Source organism: Rhinatrema bivittatum, chromosome 12 (assembly GCF_901001135.1).
Source record: "Rhinatrema bivittatum chromosome 12, aRhiBiv1.1, whole genome shotgun sequence".
In the NCBI taxonomy this organism is placed as follows: Eukaryota; Metazoa; Chordata; class Amphibia; order Gymnophiona; family Rhinatrematidae; genus Rhinatrema; species Rhinatrema bivittatum.
This window is the reverse complement of record NC_042626.1, coordinates 75,128,886-75,148,038: the sequence shown is the minus strand read 5'-3', so window position 1 is coordinate 75,148,038 and position 19,153 is coordinate 75,128,886. Positions and strand designations below refer to the sequence as shown.

General features: G+C 49.4%; 1 protein-coding gene across 2 annotated transcripts in view; it reads left to right on the top strand.

Moving 5' to 3' along the window:
• Positions 1–734: 734 nt before the first annotated feature.
• The window catches only part of STARD3 (StAR related lipid transfer domain containing 3), a 56,247-nt gene continuing 37,828 nt past the window's right edge, over positions 735–19,153 (top strand). Inside the window, exons 1-8 of one of the 2 annotated variants that reach the window (XM_029573022.1) lie at positions 735–1,079; positions 1,687–1,764; positions 1,856–1,933; positions 2,187–2,198; positions 2,636–2,753; positions 13,018–13,116; positions 13,543–13,598; positions 13,802–13,894. In XM_029573022.1, the coding sequence (XP_029428882.1) occupies positions 876–1,079; positions 1,687–1,764; positions 1,856–1,933; positions 2,187–2,198; positions 2,636–2,753; positions 13,018–13,116; positions 13,543–13,598; positions 13,802–13,894 (738 nt within the window). In that variant the 5' untranslated portion in view covers positions 735–875. Of the gene's footprint in view, positions 1,080–1,686; positions 1,765–1,855; positions 1,934–2,186; positions 2,241–2,635; positions 2,754–13,017; positions 13,117–13,542; positions 13,599–13,801; positions 13,895–19,153 lie in introns of both variants that reach the window. The other variant, XM_029573021.1, reaches the window with a different exon arrangement.

Genomic DNA, 19,153 nt, shown 5'->3' with positions numbered 1-19,153 from the left:
AGGCAGGAGTTAATTTCGGCCGGCAACGGGAAAGTGTACAGAAAAGCAGAAAAAACTGCTTAATATCATAAGTCGGAGGCCCCAAAAATAAAAAAAATTCTGCCCACGGGTTGGAAAACAGACGCTCAATTTTGCCGGCGGCTGTTTTTCGAACCTGGTGCTGTCAGCGGTTCGATAACCGACGCCGGTAAAATTAAGTGTCGGCTGTCAAACCCGCTGACAGCCGCCACTAAGGAGGCGCTAGGATCCTCCTTATTAGCGCAGGGCCTCATTTCCATACCGAATCGCGAGCCCAGGAGAGTGGCCGCTCGCCTCGGAGCGCCGGCTCTCCCGCGCGTTTACTGAATCGGGCTCGGCTGGGAGAGGTAGGTGGCTCGCGTTAAGGGGGCAGGCGCTCAATCTTGAGCGCCGGTTTAACACGCCCAGCTGTTGCATCGGCCTGTTGGAGAGAATGAGCCCCTGTGACCTCGTTATAGCTGTTGTTATGATTGCTGGTGATTCAGCGGGGAGGTATTCTTCTGGGCCAGGTTATTATTACTGGGGCGGCCTAGTGGCTCCTATTTTTCCAGACAGGTCGATCCAGGCTGGGTTTTACCCCAAGGAATGCAGGGAGCTGTAGGCGGGATTTCCCATTCCTGACTAGGAAAGCAGGACTGCAAGTCCCTGCATGCAATGGGGTAAAAGCGGAAGTCGATCGGCAGCCTTGGTTATGAGGCGCGCGGAGGGCCGCCCTCTCCCCCTTCCTTCGGGCCCTCCGAGAGGTGACGTCACGGGCCGGCACCTCCCCCGCAGTGGGCGGAGTGGAGGGTTTTGTTTCCGGGTCGGTGCAGGTCCGGAACCAGGAAGCGGTTCGGGGAGCGGGGGTCTGGAGCAGGATGAGTAAATTCCGCGGGGATATCCAGGCTGACCTGGAGCGCAGCCTCCCGTCCTTCGCCTCGCTGTCGCAGAGCCAGGCATTCTCGCCCCAATACTGCCCGGCGCCTCGGAGGAAGCTCATCTCGGATGTGCGCCGCACCTTCTGTCTCTTTGTCACCTTCGACCTGCTCTTCGTGTCCCTACTCTGGATCATTGAGCTGAATGTGAGCTGAGAGTGGAGGAGGGAGCGCCCGGGGCAGGAGTGAAGGAAGGGGGTGGAGAAAAGTCAAGAGTCTGTGGTGAGGGTCTGGAAGGGGGAGTTGGTAGGAGCTGGTCCTGCCCCCAGTCTGGGTTTTTCTGTGCACCGGGTGGGTCTGTAACTCCGGATCTCCCTGGGGTGTTCTGCACCACTCTTGCTGACAGTTTTAACGCGACTGCTTTGCTGTTGCTTTTTGCCCCTGCCAGGGTTATGTAGTTGAGTGATGACTATACCTTGGGTTGTATTTCTTTGCTCAGAAAGTGGAGTATTTTGGATGTGATGAAGGTTTGGAATGCCCTGATCCTCTGGATCTGCCCCCAGTGTATTCATGACTTGGCTCTTGTTCCTCGGCTGGCAGGAACTACGCCTCTTCAGTGGAATTCAGGGCACACCAGATCCCGTATCTGGTTGTAGTATTCTCCATTATGGGCACTCTAGTTTTGACAAGTTACCATTTCACCAAAAGCAGCCTGGGACACCCTTTTCACGCTAAGCATAATTATGGAACTGTGGGGAGCTTCTGCAGGAGACAACATCCTCTGACTTCTGTTCTTTCTGCCCCTAACCCATAGACCAACAGTGGTATTGGAAAGAACTTGGAGAGTGAAGTAATTGATTACAAGTTCACGTCTTCCTTCTTTGATATATTTGTAAGTATTGCAGTTTCTGGGAAAAGGTGTCATTTTGTGAGGTTTTGCATTTTGGTGTTAATCTATTTTTCTTTTCCTACATGTTACTAAGCTCCTGGCGTTTTTCCGCTTTTTTGTCCTGTTGCTGGGATATGCACTTTTACGGCTGCGCCATTGGTGGGTTATTGCGGTAAGCACCTTTCTGTACACTCCCATAGCTGGGTCAGCTTAGACTTGATAAGTTTTAGAGGTCTTGAGGCACCTCTTACATTCTTGGTATAGGGTAGACTGAGTGACAACTCCCCCCCCCCCCCCCCTCAAAATTGCACTTTTGGTGGAGGGTAAGCTTGTGTTCAGACTGGTGGCCTGCTATGATAGAGCAATAATACTAAACTGTGCTGATTTGTGAAATATGTGCCTCATTGGCCATTTCTGACTTTCAGGTCACGACTTTGGTAAGCAGTGTCTTCCTGATTGTAAAAGTGATCATGTCTGAGGTAAACAACTTTCTGTGCTCCTTTCTATGAGGGTTTGCAAGGTTTTAGGCTGAATGAATTTGGGCGCAGAGGGAGGACATTTGCCACAGATTTTAGTCCCACAAAAAAAAATTCCAGAAAAAGCATGGCATGTTTTTAGAAGGAAAGACCCAAAGAGATGTAGAGCCTGAAGAAACAGGTGCTGTGGTGAACAAAACTTGTCTTGAAACTGCATGTTTGGCAGTCACTTCAGCAGAGTGTCCTTGGGACAATCCCAAAGGTTTGGATTTTCCCATTGACAGAGCAGTGAGGAAGAAGGATTGAATTCTGGCTATCAGGATCAAAGGTCTGTAGTGTAAGCACTCCAGATCTGTCACCCCAATCAGTGCTCAAACATTCTCTATTTATTTCTCTAGCTTCTAACCAAAGGAGCATTTGGCTACCTCCTTCCCATCGTATCTTTCGTCATCGCCTGGCTGGAAACATGGTTCTTGGACTTCAAGGTCTTAACTCAGGAGGCAGAGGAGGAGAGATGTGAGTGGTGGTGTGGGAGGGATTGTTGTACATCTGTGGGGCCTCCTATGTCATGATTTCTTCTGGAGCTTGGGGTGTGACCTGCCCAGCCCACTCTGACCATCATCATTATTATTTATTTGATTTATATTCCACTTCTTCAGACACTTCAAAGCGGATTACATTCAGATACTGTAGGTATTTCCCTGTCCCCAGAGGGCTCACAATCGGGCCGATTCAGTATGGTGCGCTTGGCTGAGCGCACCGTTGGCCCCAGTTTGGCCATACGTTTTCGACGCTCTATTTTTACCGTGGAAATCACGCGGCCAACCCCCCAAAACTAATAGCGCCCGCAACATGCAAATGCATGTTGATAGGCCTATTAGTTATTCCCGCAGGATACAGAAAGTAAAATGTGCAGCGAAGCCGCACATTTTACTTTCAGAAATTAACGCCTGCCCAAAGGCAGGAGCTAATTTTGGCCGACACCAGGAAAGTGTACAGAAAAGCAGAAAAAACTGCTTTTCTGTACACCCTCCGACTTAATATCATAGCGATATTAAGTCGGAGGCCCCAAGAATGAAAAAAAAAAATTAAAAATCTGCCCGCGGGTTGGAAGGCGGACGCTCAATTTTGCCGGCATCCGTTTTCCGAACCCGTGGCTGTCAGCGGGTTCGAGAACCAACGCCGGTAAAATTGAGTGTCGGCTGTCAAACCCGCTGACAGCCGCTGCTTCTGTCAATGAGGCGGCGCTAGGGACGCGCTAGTGTCCCTAGCGCCTCCTTATTACCACGAGCCCTCATTTAAATACTCGATCGCTCACCCAGGAGAGTGGCCTGTGCGCGCGTCTTGGAGCGCCGGCTCTCCCATGGTTTTTGCTGTATCGGCCCGAATGTAAGTTCCCTGTACGTACTCAGATCAGTCCAGACACCTGGGTTTATGCATCCCTGCCAGCAGATGGAGACAGCGAAAGTTTCACCGACACTGCTTCATGAACCCCAGTGCCACCTGCAGTTCCTCTGTATTTCTCTGTCTCCAGCAGATGGCAGAGGGTGCTAAACCTACAGATCTGCAGTTTCGAATATCTTTTTCTTTTGAGCCTTCCTCCCTGGGGTTTCTTTATTTCCTTTTAGGAATCCTTCTGGGTTCTACCCCGTCAGTTTGAGGTGGTCGAGCCGGGGGTTGTTACCCTTCTGTGTGATCATCTGTGCGCTGTGAGGTGTAAATCTGGTTGTCCAGATCCCTCCCCATCACGAGGCTGCTCAGGCAGCTGCAGGCTCAGTCGGGGTTTATTCCCCTATTCCTGAGACTTGCCTTGTTTTTATAGGCTCTTTGTCTCACTGAAGTAAAGTTTTTATTGAAAAAAAAAAGTGATTGATTCAGTCAGGCAGCGGGGCACAGCACGGCTGTGCAGGCGACTTCCTCCTCTGTTTGGCAGTAGGAGGGGCTGTTTTTGCAATGGGGACTGCCTTTTTATAGTTTTTAGTTGGTCCCTGGGTCTCCCTGCGTCAGGCAGCTTTTCCTCTCCGTAATGGCCTGCAGTGCCCTGCTCGTTCGCGGCTTAATGGGGCGGGTTCTGTGCCGGTTGTGCTGAGGGAGGGAAGGGCTCAGACTGCCCTCCTGCTGCGGAGCAGCATTGTAGGTTGGGCGATTCGGTGCTAGATGCGTGCTGAGGCTCTGGGCTGGGCGCTGCTTCTTACCTGGCTGGCGCACTAGTGGCGGCCATATTGGATTTTTCGGCGGCTGTTTCTGCACCGTGGGGGATGGTCCTCTGCATTTGTCTCCAGCCCAGTCGGACTTTGGGAATGGTCGGGGAGAGCTGGAGGGGGAGGAAAGCCCTTTGCTGCTGGTTCCTGCCGTATGCCCTGGAAGTGAGCTTTTTTGCCTGAATTTGTATTGTTGCTCCATGATGCTTATTTGGCCAGCCAACAGGCTGCTGATGGGGTCACACATTCCCAGCCCTTGCTGGCCTAGCCCGTGGGGAAGGCTGAGTCTGGTTCCTGTTAGATTAAGTCGGGCAGACAAAGGATTTCCCCTCTTCAGAGGTTACTTAGCACTCCTTCGGGAGGTCGCTCGGGGAGAGATGAATCAAAGGAGTCTGACGAGGCTCCCAGGGAGTCAGGGGATGAGCCTGACCAGGGGGCCCTGGCGGGTCCAGTTGATCCGGCAGCCGGGGATGCGGGTCAAGGAGACGACCTAGTGGTTTCTATTCCCGGGGCAGATGACCCAAAGGTGGTGCGCCTTTTTAAGAGGGAAGACCTGGATATTTTGCTCCCTTTGGCTTTTCAGGTGTTAGGGGTCAAGATGACCCGTATTTATAGGGAGCGGACCCAGACAGGTTAAGGGGTCCCCCAACGTCCTTCCCATACCACAAGTCTGTTAAGAGGATAAGAACATACGAACATGCTATACTGGGTCAGACCAAGGGTCCATCAAGCTCAGCATCCTGTTTCCAACAGTTGAGGCAGAATGGGGGATGCCCGGTTCTGGCTTGAAAGTAGGTAGGACCATGGGGAAGCTCTGCCTTTTACCGGAACAGAACTTGGAGTATTTTGCTTTCCCTAAGGTCAGTGCTGTGGTGTCCACAGTTATTAAGCAGGCCACTATTGCTGTGGTAGGTTCTGTGGTAGGTTCTGTGGTAGGTACACGCCAGCAGAGAACGAACCTCACCCGAATCACATGTGCTGACCCTCACCTAACAAAGAAGAAAGAGACCAAAACGCATAACTAGAAGCACGCAGACAAAAACTGAATTGGAAACCGAAACAAGCCAGAGTCTCTGTATGCAGTGCAACAAAGGAAAAAAGAAACATCACCCATCCTTATAAAACAAATCAAGAAATAGAAAATCAGTAGCAGTAAAACTGTACTAACAAAAAGAACAGGTTATTTCGAAACAGCTGATGAGTGGAATATCCAATAATTAAAAACTCATATAAAAAATTTCTAGATACCAATAAAATATTTCAAAATAGCAGACACAAAGACCCAGTAATGAAAAATAAGGATACAAAAATTATTTTGCTCTGCATACCTGGGAACGTTTGATATCCAGGTGTCCTTAATTTTTATTTTTTTTTATTAGGAGGAGGAGGGGTGGTTTGCTTGGAACTTTCTCCTCTCTCTGTCACATACCAGCGCTCTCTCTCACACTGGCTCTGTTACACACCTATACACATGCTCTCAGTCACTCACATATACACATGCTTTTTCTCTCACTTACATAGGCTCTTAATTACACATTTACACACATGCTGTCTCTTTTCACGCTTACACACTCAGGCTTTCAATCACATACATACATATGCTGTCTTTTTCTCTCACACACAGACTCTCATTCACAAGCTTACAAACATGCTCTCTCTCTTTCATTTACACACAGGCTCTCAATCACATACTCACATGCTCCCTCACCTAAACCAGCTTTCAATCACACACAGACACATGTGGTCTCTCTTACTTATACATACACATGATCTCTCTCACACACAAAGGATCTCAATCATACACATACACTCTTTCACACAAACAGGTTTTCAATCACAAATTTACACATACAGGTTCTCAATCATACACTTACATGCAGGCTCTCAATCACAGACATACTCTTTCACATATACAGGCTCTCAATCATTCACACACATGCTGTCTCACACACACACATGCTTGCTCATTCACTCTCTTTCCCCCCCCAGAACTAGCGGCAGCAGCAGCCTCCTCCCAATCCTAACCTCCTTCATTTTCAGCCCTGGCGAAGGAGGAGTCCCATCGGCCGCGGGGGTTGACGCTCTTCTACATTTTCCTCCGAGCTGCGCTGCACATTCTTCAGACCGCGCCTCTCTTCTGTTCTTCGGTCCGATTCTGACCACACTAGCATGGTATCTTCTTCCAGCGCACGCACCCGCTACTCACCACTTCCTCTTCCGGGCGGGGGCAGCGGGAAGAAGAGACCATGCCGGTGCCGCTGACTCCAGCTGTCCTGCTGCGTTCTGCCCAGGCAGTGGGGGACCGGGAAGTGTGGCGACACACCTGCGTGTTCTTGGTGAGACACTGGTGTGTCGCGACACACCGGTTGAGAACCACTGCTCTAGAGGTATGGCTTCTGCTTGGCAGCCAGGAGATTGCTCTGGTTGCGCAACTGGGCAGTGGATGTCTCCTCCAAGATGCAGTTGGGCTCGCTGCCCTTCAAAGGTCATCTTTTTTGTTTGGGAAGATCTCTAGCAGCTGATACAGCCTAAAGCCAAAAGGTTTTGTCAGGTGCGTTCTCTGTTTTGATCTGATAGAAGGTCGAGGCCCGTGCAGGCCATGCTCGGTTCTCAGAGGCAGTTCTCTTCTCGAGGTCAGTTCTGGGGGCAGTCCTCTTGGGGTGCTCGAAGGCCATTCCGAGGAGCTGCTGGAGGGTCTACGGCTGGCGGTAAGTCAGCGCAATGAGACGAGGCCGGTCCATTCTGTTGTTCCTATTCTAGAAGGTCGCTTAACTCAATTTTACGACGGGTAGACCAGGATTATGCAGGATCAGTGGGTTCTCAGTGTGGTAAGAAACTGCTACGCTTTAGAATTTGCTCGACCCGTTCGCGAACTGTTTCTAATTTCTCCCTGCGGTCCCGTGGGCAGTCAGTCAGTGGTATGGGAGACCCTAGATAGTCTCCAGCGCTTGGGAGCTGTAATCCCAGTTCCCTCTGTGGAAGTTCGCACAGGACGCCACTCCATCTATTTTGTTGTCCCAAAGAAGGAAGGCACGTTTCATCCGATACTCGATTTGAAAAAAGTGAATGCAACCCTCAAAGTGCCGCGCTTCTGGATGGAGACCTTGCGGTTTGCAAGGGGAAGTTTCTGGCTTCGCTGGATCTTACGGAGGCCTATCTACACATTCCCATCCATCTGGACTCGCAGCGTTTTCTTCGCTTCATGGTCCTGGGGCAACATTTTCAGTTTCAGGCCCTTCCTTTTGGACTGGCCACAGCCCCACGCAGCTTCACCAAGGTGATGGTGGTACTGGCGACGCTTCGGAAGGAAAGGGTTCTGGTGCACCCTTATCTGAACGACTGGCTTATCAGGGCGAGTCGGAGGTTCTCTGTCGCCAGTCGGTTCGCAAAGTTCTTGATGTTCTTCAGTCACTCAGTTGAGTCGTAAACGTGGCGAAGAATCATTTGACACCAATTCAGTCCTTGGAGTACCTGGGCGCTCGGTTCGACACTCTGCTCGGCAAAGTGTATCTTTCAGAGGAGAGAGTTCTAAAACTGCAGAGTCGAGTTCGCTGGTTGTTGCATTTGGGCATGCCCAAGGTCTGGGATTATTTACAGGTTCTGGGCTCAATGGCATCGACCCTGGAGTTGATTTCATGGGAATGTTTCCATGTGAGGCTGTTACAAAGGGCACTTTTGGCTCGTTGGAAGCTGGTCTCAAGGAATTTCAACTGCTGTTACCTCTTGAGGGCGTTGATTGAAGCCACCAAGAAAGACTCTCTGACTTCCAATCTTGTTCGAGGGGTGGACCTCGAGGTCCCGGACTGGATGATAGTTACTACCAATGCCAGTCTCTCTGGCTGGGGAGCACTTTGTCAGCATCATTCAGTCCAGGGTACCTGGTCCGTGAGAGAATCTGGGTGGTCTATTGACCGTTTGGAAAACAGAGCAGTCTGTCTAGCCTTGCAAGAGTTCATGCTGTTGGTGAGAGGTCGGTAGGTAAGGATTCTTTCAGACAATGTGATGACAGTTGACTTGAGTCGGACTCAGTTAGACCCAGGCGAGTGGGAATTGTCAGAAGCCACGATGCAGCTCATCCAAGATTGGTGGGGATCTACTCACATGGATGTAATGGTCACTCATCAGAATGCCAAAGTGTTTCGATTCTTCAGACTGAGGCGTCAACACGGAGCCAAAGGCATCGACGCTCTAGTTCTACCTTGGCTGCAGGGGGTCCTACTTTGTGTTTCCTCCCTGGCCGTTAGTGGGCACGGTGTTGCCTTGCATAGAGAAACCTCACGACGAGGTGATTTTGGTCGCTCCAGAGTGGCTGCAGCGTCCGTGGTTTGCAGATCTGATCAACATGGCAGTGGATTGTCCAATTCACTTCGGGCATCTGGCGGGCCTACTGCATCAGGGTCCCATATTTTCATACTAGGCTACTCACTTTTGTCTAGCGGCATGGCTTTTGAAAGGCGGCGATTAAGGTGTAGAGGTTATCCAGAGACAGTCATAACTACATTATTATAAGCCAGAAGGAGATCCACTAATATGGCTTACATTAGAGTATGGAAGGTGTTTGAGTCCTGGTGCTCTGCTAATGGAATTCATGCCCTCAGGTCTTCCTTCCCTCCAAGACAGTTTCACTAAAGGCTTGTCTCCTAGCTCTCTCAAAGAGCAGGTGGCAGCCTTGGGCTACCTTCATGGTAAAATTGAGGGTTCCACTATTTCATCTCTTCTGGATGTTATTAGGTTCCTTAGAGGAACAAAGAATTTGTGTCCTCCAATCAGAAGAGTTTGTCCATCCTGGAACCTTAATCTGGTCCTCTGAGGTTTGTGTGTGGCTCCTTTTGAACCTCTGCAGAGAGCGACACTGAAGGACTTGACTCCCAAAGTGGTTTTTCTCGTGGCGATATGCTCGGCTAGAAGGATTTCGGAGTTGCAAGTTTTGTCTTGTCCGGATCCTTTCCTTCAGATTTTGAATTTGGGGATTTCGTTGAGGACAGTGCCTTCTTTTTTGCCGAAAGTGGTTACCGCATTTAATGAGAACCAGAGGGTGGAGCTTCCAGCCTTTGCATCTGTAGATGCATCCGCTCCTCATGCAAAGGAGCTCAAGCAGTTAGCGCAATAGAGCTCGCCGAACATCTATCTCGAAGTGATGAATGATTTTAGGAGGTCGGACCATCTTTGTTTTGTGGAGCGGTATGAAACAAGGTTTTAAAGCTTCTAAGGCTACTATTGCACGTTGGTTGAAAGAGGCGATTGGCTCCACTTACATTATTGGCAGTTGTGAAATTCTGGAGGGCTTGCGGGCTCATTCTACGCATTCGCAGGCGGCCGTCTGGGCGGAGGCACAATTGGTTTCTCCTCAGGAGTTTTGCAGGGCAGTGACTTGGAAGTTGCTACATACGTTTGCAAGGCCGTATCGTTTGGATATGGGAGATTCAGGTTCTCCTTCCTTTGGCGAGAGTGTTCTGAGAGCAGAACTCTCCAGGGACCACCCTAAGTAAGGGGCTTTGGTACATCCCAGGAGTCTGGACTGATCCGGGTATGTACAGGGAAAGGAAAATTGGTTCTTTCCTGCTAATTCGTTCCTGTAGTACCACGAATCGGTGCAGAACCCGCTCAGTTGGAGAAGGTGGAGAGTCGTCCCCTCATCTGTAATATGGTTCTTATGCATACAGACTTGTTTGAAGCAGTTTAGTATTTTTAAATCTTTTAATTAGTTGGTTTTACTTTTTTTTTTTTTTTTATTTAGTAAATTTTCAGAGATACATAAGAATTTTGTCATTTGTAATCAGAGGTTGTATATAGTTATCCATAATTAACTAGTATATTATTCTAAAGTAATATTATAATATACTTATACAAGATCTGTTCCAAAACCAAAGATAAATTTAAGTGAAACCTTACCTCTCATGAGCGTTACACCATAATCATGAAACAACTTCTCTAAGAAAGAGTGCAATGTACCCCCTTTTTTTTACTAAACTGCAGGTGTTTTATCTACGAGTAGACTTTTAAGATGGTCTGGATCTGTGAACAGATAACTTTCCCCTTCATATTTAACAGCACACCAGAAGGATATTTAAGTAGAAAAAACCCACCCTTCTCTACTACTTGTTTTCTTAAAGTCAAGAAATGTTTCCTTAGGAGTTGGGTACTCCTTACCAGGTCTGGAAATATCCATACCCTCTGCCCATAAAACAATTTCAATCTATTACGAAAGAAAAATGTCATAACATTATCTTTATCTGAAATGAAAGCAAATTGAATCAATAATGTTCCTCTATTCTTTACTTCATATTCCTCTTGGGATTTCTGCAAGAAATCATAAAGGTTGATTGAAGTTTCAGAAGATTTTTGTTCTATTCTTTCCGGTACGTTACACTGTTCTGGAATATTTAATACTTGCATTATATAATTTTTAAATAATTCCACAGGACTCAACTGCTTTATTATTGGAAAGTTGGTGGCTCTTATGTTCAGTGCTCTTCTTGAGTTTTCTAGATTTTCAAACTTTCTATGAAATTCTCCTTCTATTTTAACCTGATGATGTTGAATCTTTTCAACCTGTATAATACGGTTATCAATCTCACATTTTCTTTTGCTGATCTTCTATCTTTTCAGTATTTTTCTTTAAAGAGTTATTAGTTTCCATAACAGCATCGGTTAAATTTGTAATTGAAGCATCTAGCTTGGCAATGTAATTCCAGAGTGTTTCTAGTGTGATATTAACTGGTTTCAACGTCACAGATTTAGTAGCCTTGACTTTTACAGATATTTCGCTGTCCTGTTGCTTTTTCAGTATGGGTTTATCTATCTTTGGCGAGCTTACATTCTTAGGAATCAAAATAGAACTTCCCAATTCCTCCAATTCAGATATTTCTGCTGGTATTATTCCTTCGATTTCTCCTTGATCTGTACCCACAGTCTCCAGGTCCCTTAAGGCTTTTTGTGATTTTCCTGGCCCTTCTAATGGGGAACCCCCAACTTTGCCAGGTGGAGGAGGTGTTTCCGGCACCTCTGGGCTTAATGAGGTCTCTTCGACCATAAGAGGAGGATTTCGCTCTAAACCCTCCTCTACTGCGGTCTGCTCTACAGGGGATTCTTGAGGGGTTCCTAACCACTCCAACACACTTCTCTGGCCTGGCTCAATGTTCGCATTTCCAAGGGAAGGCTTCAACTTGGCCTTCCTTTTGGTATGCGGCATTGTTTCTTTATTTTTGAAGGCAATTAAATAGAGGAAATAAACCACCGGGTTAATGCAAAAATGTGGGAGGGAATTGCACCAAAAACAAAAGGTTTAAAGTTAAGAGAGTTCACAGACAGTTCATTGCCTACCTTAGGCAAAGTCTCCCAGATTTTGAAGGTCGAGTGGAATGAAGACAGTCCAGGCAAAATATAAACGAAATTCAGGAGGAATCCAGGCAAAGCCTGACATAACCGCATGCCCCTTTGGTGGCGCGCCAGCGTTGGCTGCGCGCCACAAGCAGGCCAGATTTTAAAGGCCTACTTCCGGGTCCTGCCCCTTGGCGTCGACATCACTGCAGCTGGTCTCCAGGGCCAGAGGCTCGTCTTACCCCTGGTATGAATCAGCTGCGATCAGGAAAAACTCTCCTCCTCTCTGCCTCTGTCTTTTCTTCTTTATGCTTGGGTATGGATCAATACTGAGGAACTGCAGGTGGCACTGGGGTTTATGAAGCAGTGTCAGTGAAACTTTCTCTGTCTCCATCTGCTGGCAGGGATGCATAAACCCAGGAGTCTAGATTGATCCGTGGTACTACAGGAAAGAAAATTAGCAGGCAAGAACCAATTTTATTTATTTATTTATTTTGAAACAATGAAGTGTGGAATGACTTGCCCAAGGTCACAAGGAGCAGCAGTGGGATTTGCACCCTGGCTTCCCTTGTTCACATCCTGTTGCTCTAACCACTAGATTGCTACTCCACTCCATGCACCCTTGTGATACATATATCACAACATCCTTAGCAAACCCCTGCAGGACTTTCTGTATAGATCCTGTGAATAGGGCTTGCCACAAGATGCTACAGAGAACTGATTTTCTCCCCCCCCCCCTTTTTTTTTTTTGTTCCTGGCTGTTTTTTGTGCTCTTTTTGGGTTTCCACTCAGTTGGAAGCAACTGATGGCATGAGCTTTCATTCGCAACTACCCGGGCATTTTAAATTACTTTAGTCCAGTTAATGCAACAAGGGGGAGTGAGGGGAGCCAATGCATCAGGCCTCCTTCCAGGACCCTGCAACTATGGGCTCTAAATCTGGCTAGCAGGTGTCACCATTACATTGATGACTGTGACCCTCCACAGCATCCCCAGCCCTGCTTAGCTGAGGGAGCAGAAGATCCGACTTCAGCCAGATCCTCCAGGTGGCAGAACTCGGCACTGCCACTGAGCCAGTCCTCCAAGATTCTTCTTGAGTTTCAATTGTATTAAACAATGTTAACTGAGCTGTCCTGCATCCTCTCCTGGCCCTCCTGCAGTGCAGCACAGCCTCTCGTGGGAAGAACTGCTTTAGGTGATTTAGGTGTGGGGAGCTGCCATGTATAGAGGAAACACTGCCACTTGTGCCCTTTCTTCCTAGGGTATCTGGCTGCACAGGCTGCGGCCATCCGTCCGCCGCTCCTGTATCCCAGTGCACTCTCTGATGGGCAGTTCTACTCTCCCCCAGAATCCTTTGCAGGTGAGTCATACTCTTTGCTGTAGACCTTCCCATGATGGAATGAATGATGCATAGGATTCAAATCTATTCCAGTGGAAAGAAAGCATAGAACTAGGGGGCATAATATAAAGCTCCAAGGGAGACAACTTGGGACCAACATCAGAAAATATTTCCTTATGGAAAGGGTGGTGAATGCATGGAATGCCCTCCCGGAAGAGGCAGTGAAGTCAAAAACAATAATGGAATTCAAAAGGGCAAAGAGGATCCCTAGTGGCTAAAGAATGGAAATGAAGAAAAGGGGTAACCTGTGTGTTAATGGGGGGGTGGTGGTGGTAACCTACACAGAGTGTCAATTGCCACCCTTAAATTTAAAAATGAAAGAACACTGCCTGGGTCGTCTTTTTGTCAATATTTACTTTGTCACTAAGTTTTTTTCCATGGTTTTAGGCTCAGACAACGACTCTGACAGTGAAGGGATCGGAAGGAAAGCGCTCAGTGTTCAGGTAACCTTGGGACCAGGTGTCCAGCATCTGCCTGTAACCTTCCCCCATGGAATGCTGTCCCCATAATCTGCAGGGCCCTGGCGAGCAACACTGATAAAATCAGAGTAAATGTTCTGTTTAAAGTAGTAAGCCCCCTTCCCCTCCCCTCCCCTCCTCTCCTGGAGTGTTACTAGTGAGAGTAAGAAGTTTATGCTTTGTTCCAGGAGAGCGAATATATCCGACAGGGCAAGGAAGCCATGGAGGTGCTGGATCAAATCCTGGCCCAGGAAGCAAACTGGAAATTGGACAAGAGCAATGTAAGGATCTTTTCCTGGGACTTGTTAAAGGGAGCAGATAGGGACAATTGCTGTAAAGCGTGAAGAGATCTTTGCTTGCAGTGTCTTACATTGCACTGCTCTCTATTCTGAGCTATGGAGGGAGGACTAGGAGCTGCTGTTCCTGTTCATACCCAGATCAGTCCAGACAAATGGGTTCTGCATCTTTACCAGCAGGTGGAGGCAGAGAACAAAACTTTGAGGCACTGCTACATAACGAGAGTGCCACCTGCAGTCCCTCAGTATCTCTCTGTCTCCAGCAGGTGGTAGAGGTGCAGTCCTGCAGTCTGTTTAAGAAAAAAAAAAGAAGAAAATGAAAAAGAAGACAGAATTAGCTGCAGTGCTCCCTGAGGTGTTAGGTACCTTTTGTGGACAATCCCTCAGGTGGAGCTGGGTGGGGAAGGGGGGTGCTATCCCTGTCTGGCTTTAGCCCTCTACTTCTGGAGGGACTGATAGCCAGTGGATTGGCTTCCTCTTCCCTACGAGGTCTCCTCCTTCAAGCCGTCTTCCTCGTGGTAGGGAAGTATAACTGTTTCTAGTTAGTTTAGTTTAAAAAAAAAAAAAAAAAGTTGAGAAACAGGAGCTTGGGTCGGGATGGCTCGATGGCAGGGGCTGTTTTTATTCAGTGGGAGCTGTCAGTGTTGGAAGGAGGGAGAAGCTGAGCTGCTGTGGCCTCTGGGGGATCTGGGATTCTGGCAGGCAGGAGGCTCAGGCACGTTTGCTTCACTAGTGCAGGCGCACAGCTCGGAAGGCAAACCACATGAGGGTCTGCTTGCAAGCACCAGATTTTGTTTTGTCCACTAGGCTATCTCTTCTCCGGGGGCCCTGGGGGGCTGACAGACTGATTTGCTCGGGCGCTCTTTTCTGTTGGGCCTGTGCAGGCATGCGCCTCTGAGCAGACCACGTGCGATGCCTGCATGCAAGCGCTGGAGCAGGGATGTTTATCCTTCCGCTAGGCCGCCACTTCTTCCCTGGGCCTGATGGCGCCAAAGCCATGCATGGCTGCGGGTTGTGGTCCGCATGGCTGAATGAGGCATCCCTGTGCTGGAGGGAGTGAAAGAGCCTCCATGGATATGGCCCTGGACAAGAGGGCCACCAGATCTTCGGAGTCCACAGCGAGGTCCCTCCGAGGGTTACAGGCAGAAGACTGAGAGCTCCAGGGCGCCCAGGGACTCTCCTTCGGCTCTTTCTCCCATGAGACCATCGGCAGTGCAGGATCTTAGCATGGGAGAAGAGTCAGATGGAAGGGGCCTCGAGGATTCAGAGTTTTTCACCGGATTTTGTTCTATTTCTGCATAAGGCTTTTCTGGCACAGAAGGAGGCAGGAGGGAAGTGACCCAGGGAACAATAGCCGCAAGGTCCTTCCAAGAGACCTAGGGGAGTTCCCTGTACGTACCAAGATCAGTCCAGACCGTGGGTTGAGCCTCCTGTCCAGCAGATGGAGACAGACTAAAACTGAAAGGGTATCCTATATCAGGACAGAGCCTACCCTCAGCCCTTCAGTATTTCTCCGTCTCCAGCAGATGCGACAGCTCACCCTGCGGTCTCCTGATCTGGGCTGTTCAGCCCTTGTTTTCTTTCCTTATAGGATCAAGCAAGTAGTATTGTAGTTTTTCCATTTATTTAATCTTAAAAAAAAAAAAAATAGATAAAAGGACAATTAATTTTATTATAATAAAGGCTTGCAAAAGGGGAAGTAATTTTAATTCTTAAGCAGGCCAGCAGCCAGCCCAGAAGAGCGTGCAGAGTTCACTCTCCTGCCTCCGCTCCTTACCAGCATTTCAAAGTCCTTTCTCTCAGCTGTTTTTTTTTTTTTCTTCAGTGCAGTTCGCGGCTCCTCTTCACTGGGGATGCCGCGGCCAAGTGCCTGTCTCGCATGTGGGAAGCCCTCGGCGCGCCTATCGCATGAAGGGCTCTGCTCAGCGTGCCTGCCAGGTGAGGAGGGTCCCTCGTCGGCAGCACTGCCAAATTTAGCCCGGGGACGCACTCCCCTCCGCATGGCCAGGCCGTTCCCAGGTCGGCAAACCGCGGGAACGGTGGCCATTTTGGGAATTTCGGCAGCTCCCGATTCGGAGCTGCCAGGGGCTGGGGATGTGATTTTGGAGGAGTTTCCCCCTGATTTAAGCCCCGTGCCACCTATGGAGGAGGTCTAGGGCCCGTTTTTCTTCAGAATTTGTGCTTCTTTTGCACAAATCTTATTTGGCCAGCTTGCAGGAGGAGGAGGACACCTCCCCAGGTCCCCTGCTGGCAAAAATCCCTCGACCGACGCCCGTCCTCCCGGAGTCGCAGGGGCACGTTAGGGTGTGGGTGGTCCCGGGGGTACCCCCCATTCCTGACCCCCCGGCGTCCCTAGTTGATCCAGATCCCACTACAGATTTAGCGGGGGTGCTCCCCCCCCCCCCCTTAGAGGGAGATGACCCCCGAGTCCTCCACATGTTTCAAAAGAAGGAGTTGGAGCCCCTCATCCCCTTTGTCCTCCAGGAACTGGGACTGGAGGGGCCCCCTTTGGATACGCTTACGGCTTCTTTGCCCAAGGATATGGACCCAGTCCTGGCGGGACTCAGGGCTCAGGCAAGTGCTTTTTCCCTTCCACCCTATGTATAAGTTGCTGCTCCTACGGGAATGGGAACTCCCAAAGCGGGGCTTCAGATGGGGAAGGCTATGGACAAGCTCTACCCCCTCCTGGAGGACTGCTTAGACGTGCTGAGGATTCCCACCGTCGATTCTTCAGTCTCTGCGGTCACCAAGCACGCCACTATCCTAGTGGTGGGGGCGACGGCCCTGAAGGACGTCCAGGATCATAAGCTCAAAGCCCATCTAAAGCATATCTTTGAGGTTTTGGCCTTGGGAGTCCGGGCGACTATCTGCAGCAGTCTCATGCAGCGGGCAGGTCTCAGGTGGGTTCAACAATTGCTCGGCACACAGGCAGAGCAGGCTGAACGTTTGGAAGGAGTCATCGCGTTTGGGGCAGATGTGCTCTATGACCTCCTCCGCGTCCAGGCGAAAGCAATGTTCTCGGTGGTCTTCGCTAGAAGGCTTCTCTGGCTGCGCAATTGGTCCGCGGACCCATCCTCCAAGGCGAGGTTGGGCATGTTACCTTTCAAGGGTAAGTTGCTTTTTGGAGAGGACCTTTTGAGCAGCTTATCAATTCCTTGGGGGAAAACAAGGTTCATAAGCTACTGGAGGACCGTCCGAAACAATCTCTATCTTTTGCGCCCTCCCATCCTCGTTTCCGGGGTCAGCGGAGATATACACCCAGTGGATAAGGTGGCGCCTCCAGAGGTTACTCTTCCCGGTCTCAGTCTTGGTCCCAGCCCTTTCGGGGGCGTCTGTCCTTCAGAGAGGGACCGTCCCAGCGCGCCACCCCAAAGCCAGCCCCACAATGAAGTTCGGTTGACCCATTCCTCTGTCCCCCTCCTGGGCGGTCGTCTCTCCCTGTTCTTTGAGGAGTGGGTCAAAATCATGTCGGATGTGGGATCTTGAGGGCCCGGGTCCTCGAGATTGTCCGAGACGGCTACGCTTTAGAATTTGTTTTGTTTTTTTTTTTTACTTATAATTTTATTAAACGTTCAAAAAAGTACAAAACAGGCAGCATGACAAGGCTCAACGTCAGGATATAAAGAACATACAGTCTATGCCACATGCCCTTCATTCTAGGATACCCTCCCCCCCTCCCCTCCCTTCCCACCCTCCCTGCATCCATGTGCTCAGAAAACTAACAGAGTGCAACAGGTCCATTATCAGTGGCAAAGCAAGAAAGGGGTGCCTCCAACATCGAAAATGAAAAAATGAAAAATGGAAAAACACTCCAGATCCTGCGAAAAGAACCGGTGATCCACAGTCTATTACTCAGGCTGAGACAGTGTTTGTTGTCGTTCCCAATGCAAGTAGGGGGACCAGACATCTCTAAACTTGAAAACGTCCGCATGGAGATCTGCCGAGATGGCTGCGAGCTTACAAGAAAGGTGAACTTTATGTTGAACCACCGACAAGGGGGGGACCGCCGCTTGTTTCCAAACTTGTGCAATTGACAATCTAGTTGCAATGAAGACTTGTTGGCACAAGAGTCTGTGATTCTTACGGAGAGTAAGAGGAGGATGGTGGAGAAGCATAAAGCGTGCCTTATACAGTCCAGAAACACCCAAAATGCTTTCCAACCAGCCTGCGACCGCTAACCAAAGGCCCGTCACTTGCGGGCATTGCCACCAGATGTGAAAAAAGGTCCCTGTATGGCCACATCCCCGCCAGCATTGAGCGTCCAGGTGGGGGTACCTTCGATGCAGAAGATGAGGGGTAAGGTACCAGCGGGTGATCATTTTGTAGCAATTTTCCTGGTAGAGAGCCGACACGGAGCACCGACGGGCCTGGGTATATATATAATGCCAGTCTTTGTTAGAGAACGTCAAACCTAGGTCCTGTTCCCAGGCACTCATATGTGGGAAGGGAGCCTCGTCTGACACGGCAAGGAGTGCGTAGAGTTTGGAGATCATTCCCTTAGTTCTGTCAACCTCCGCACATAGTTTTTCAAATTGAGACTTGCCCCGATGAATAGAATCCATCATTCTGGGTGACCTAAGGAAGTGGAGCATTTGACTGCCCGCTAAGAAATCCGTTGCAGGCAAATGATAAAGGGCCTGAAGCTCAGCCCATGACATCAAAGTCTCTCCTTTAAGCAAGTGTTCAATGCGAGCGATCCCTTTCCTCCTCCAAGCCCGGAAAGCCCCATGCTGACGACCAGCTGGAAATTGCAAATGATGATAAAGTCCAGTAGTATGAAAATAATAGCGATCTCCTGCCAGTTTCACTTTCCAGCGATCCCAAAGACGGAGCATAGCCTCAAGAGCTCCCGTCTTGACTCCCGTCGGTAACCAAGTGCTTCGCGGCTGCCAAATTAGGTCAGTCAGTGGCATGCCTCCAAGAACCTGCTCCTCAAATGCAGCCCATTGCTTTGGCGAGCGACGACTATGGGCATCAGGTAACGCCTTCAATTGTGCTGCGGCATACAACCATAGCAGGTTTGGAACACCGAGACCCCCTCGGTCGCGAGATTGGTATAGTAGGCGCCTCGACACCCTGGGCGGGCGCCGACGCCAGATGAAGTCAAACAATATTTTCTGCCAGGAGCGTAGCACTGCCGAAGAAATGTATATTGGAATGGTCTGGAAAAAATACAGAAAACGAGGAATAACATTCATTTTGATAATGGCCACCCTCCCCAGCCATGAGTATTGCCCCCTATCC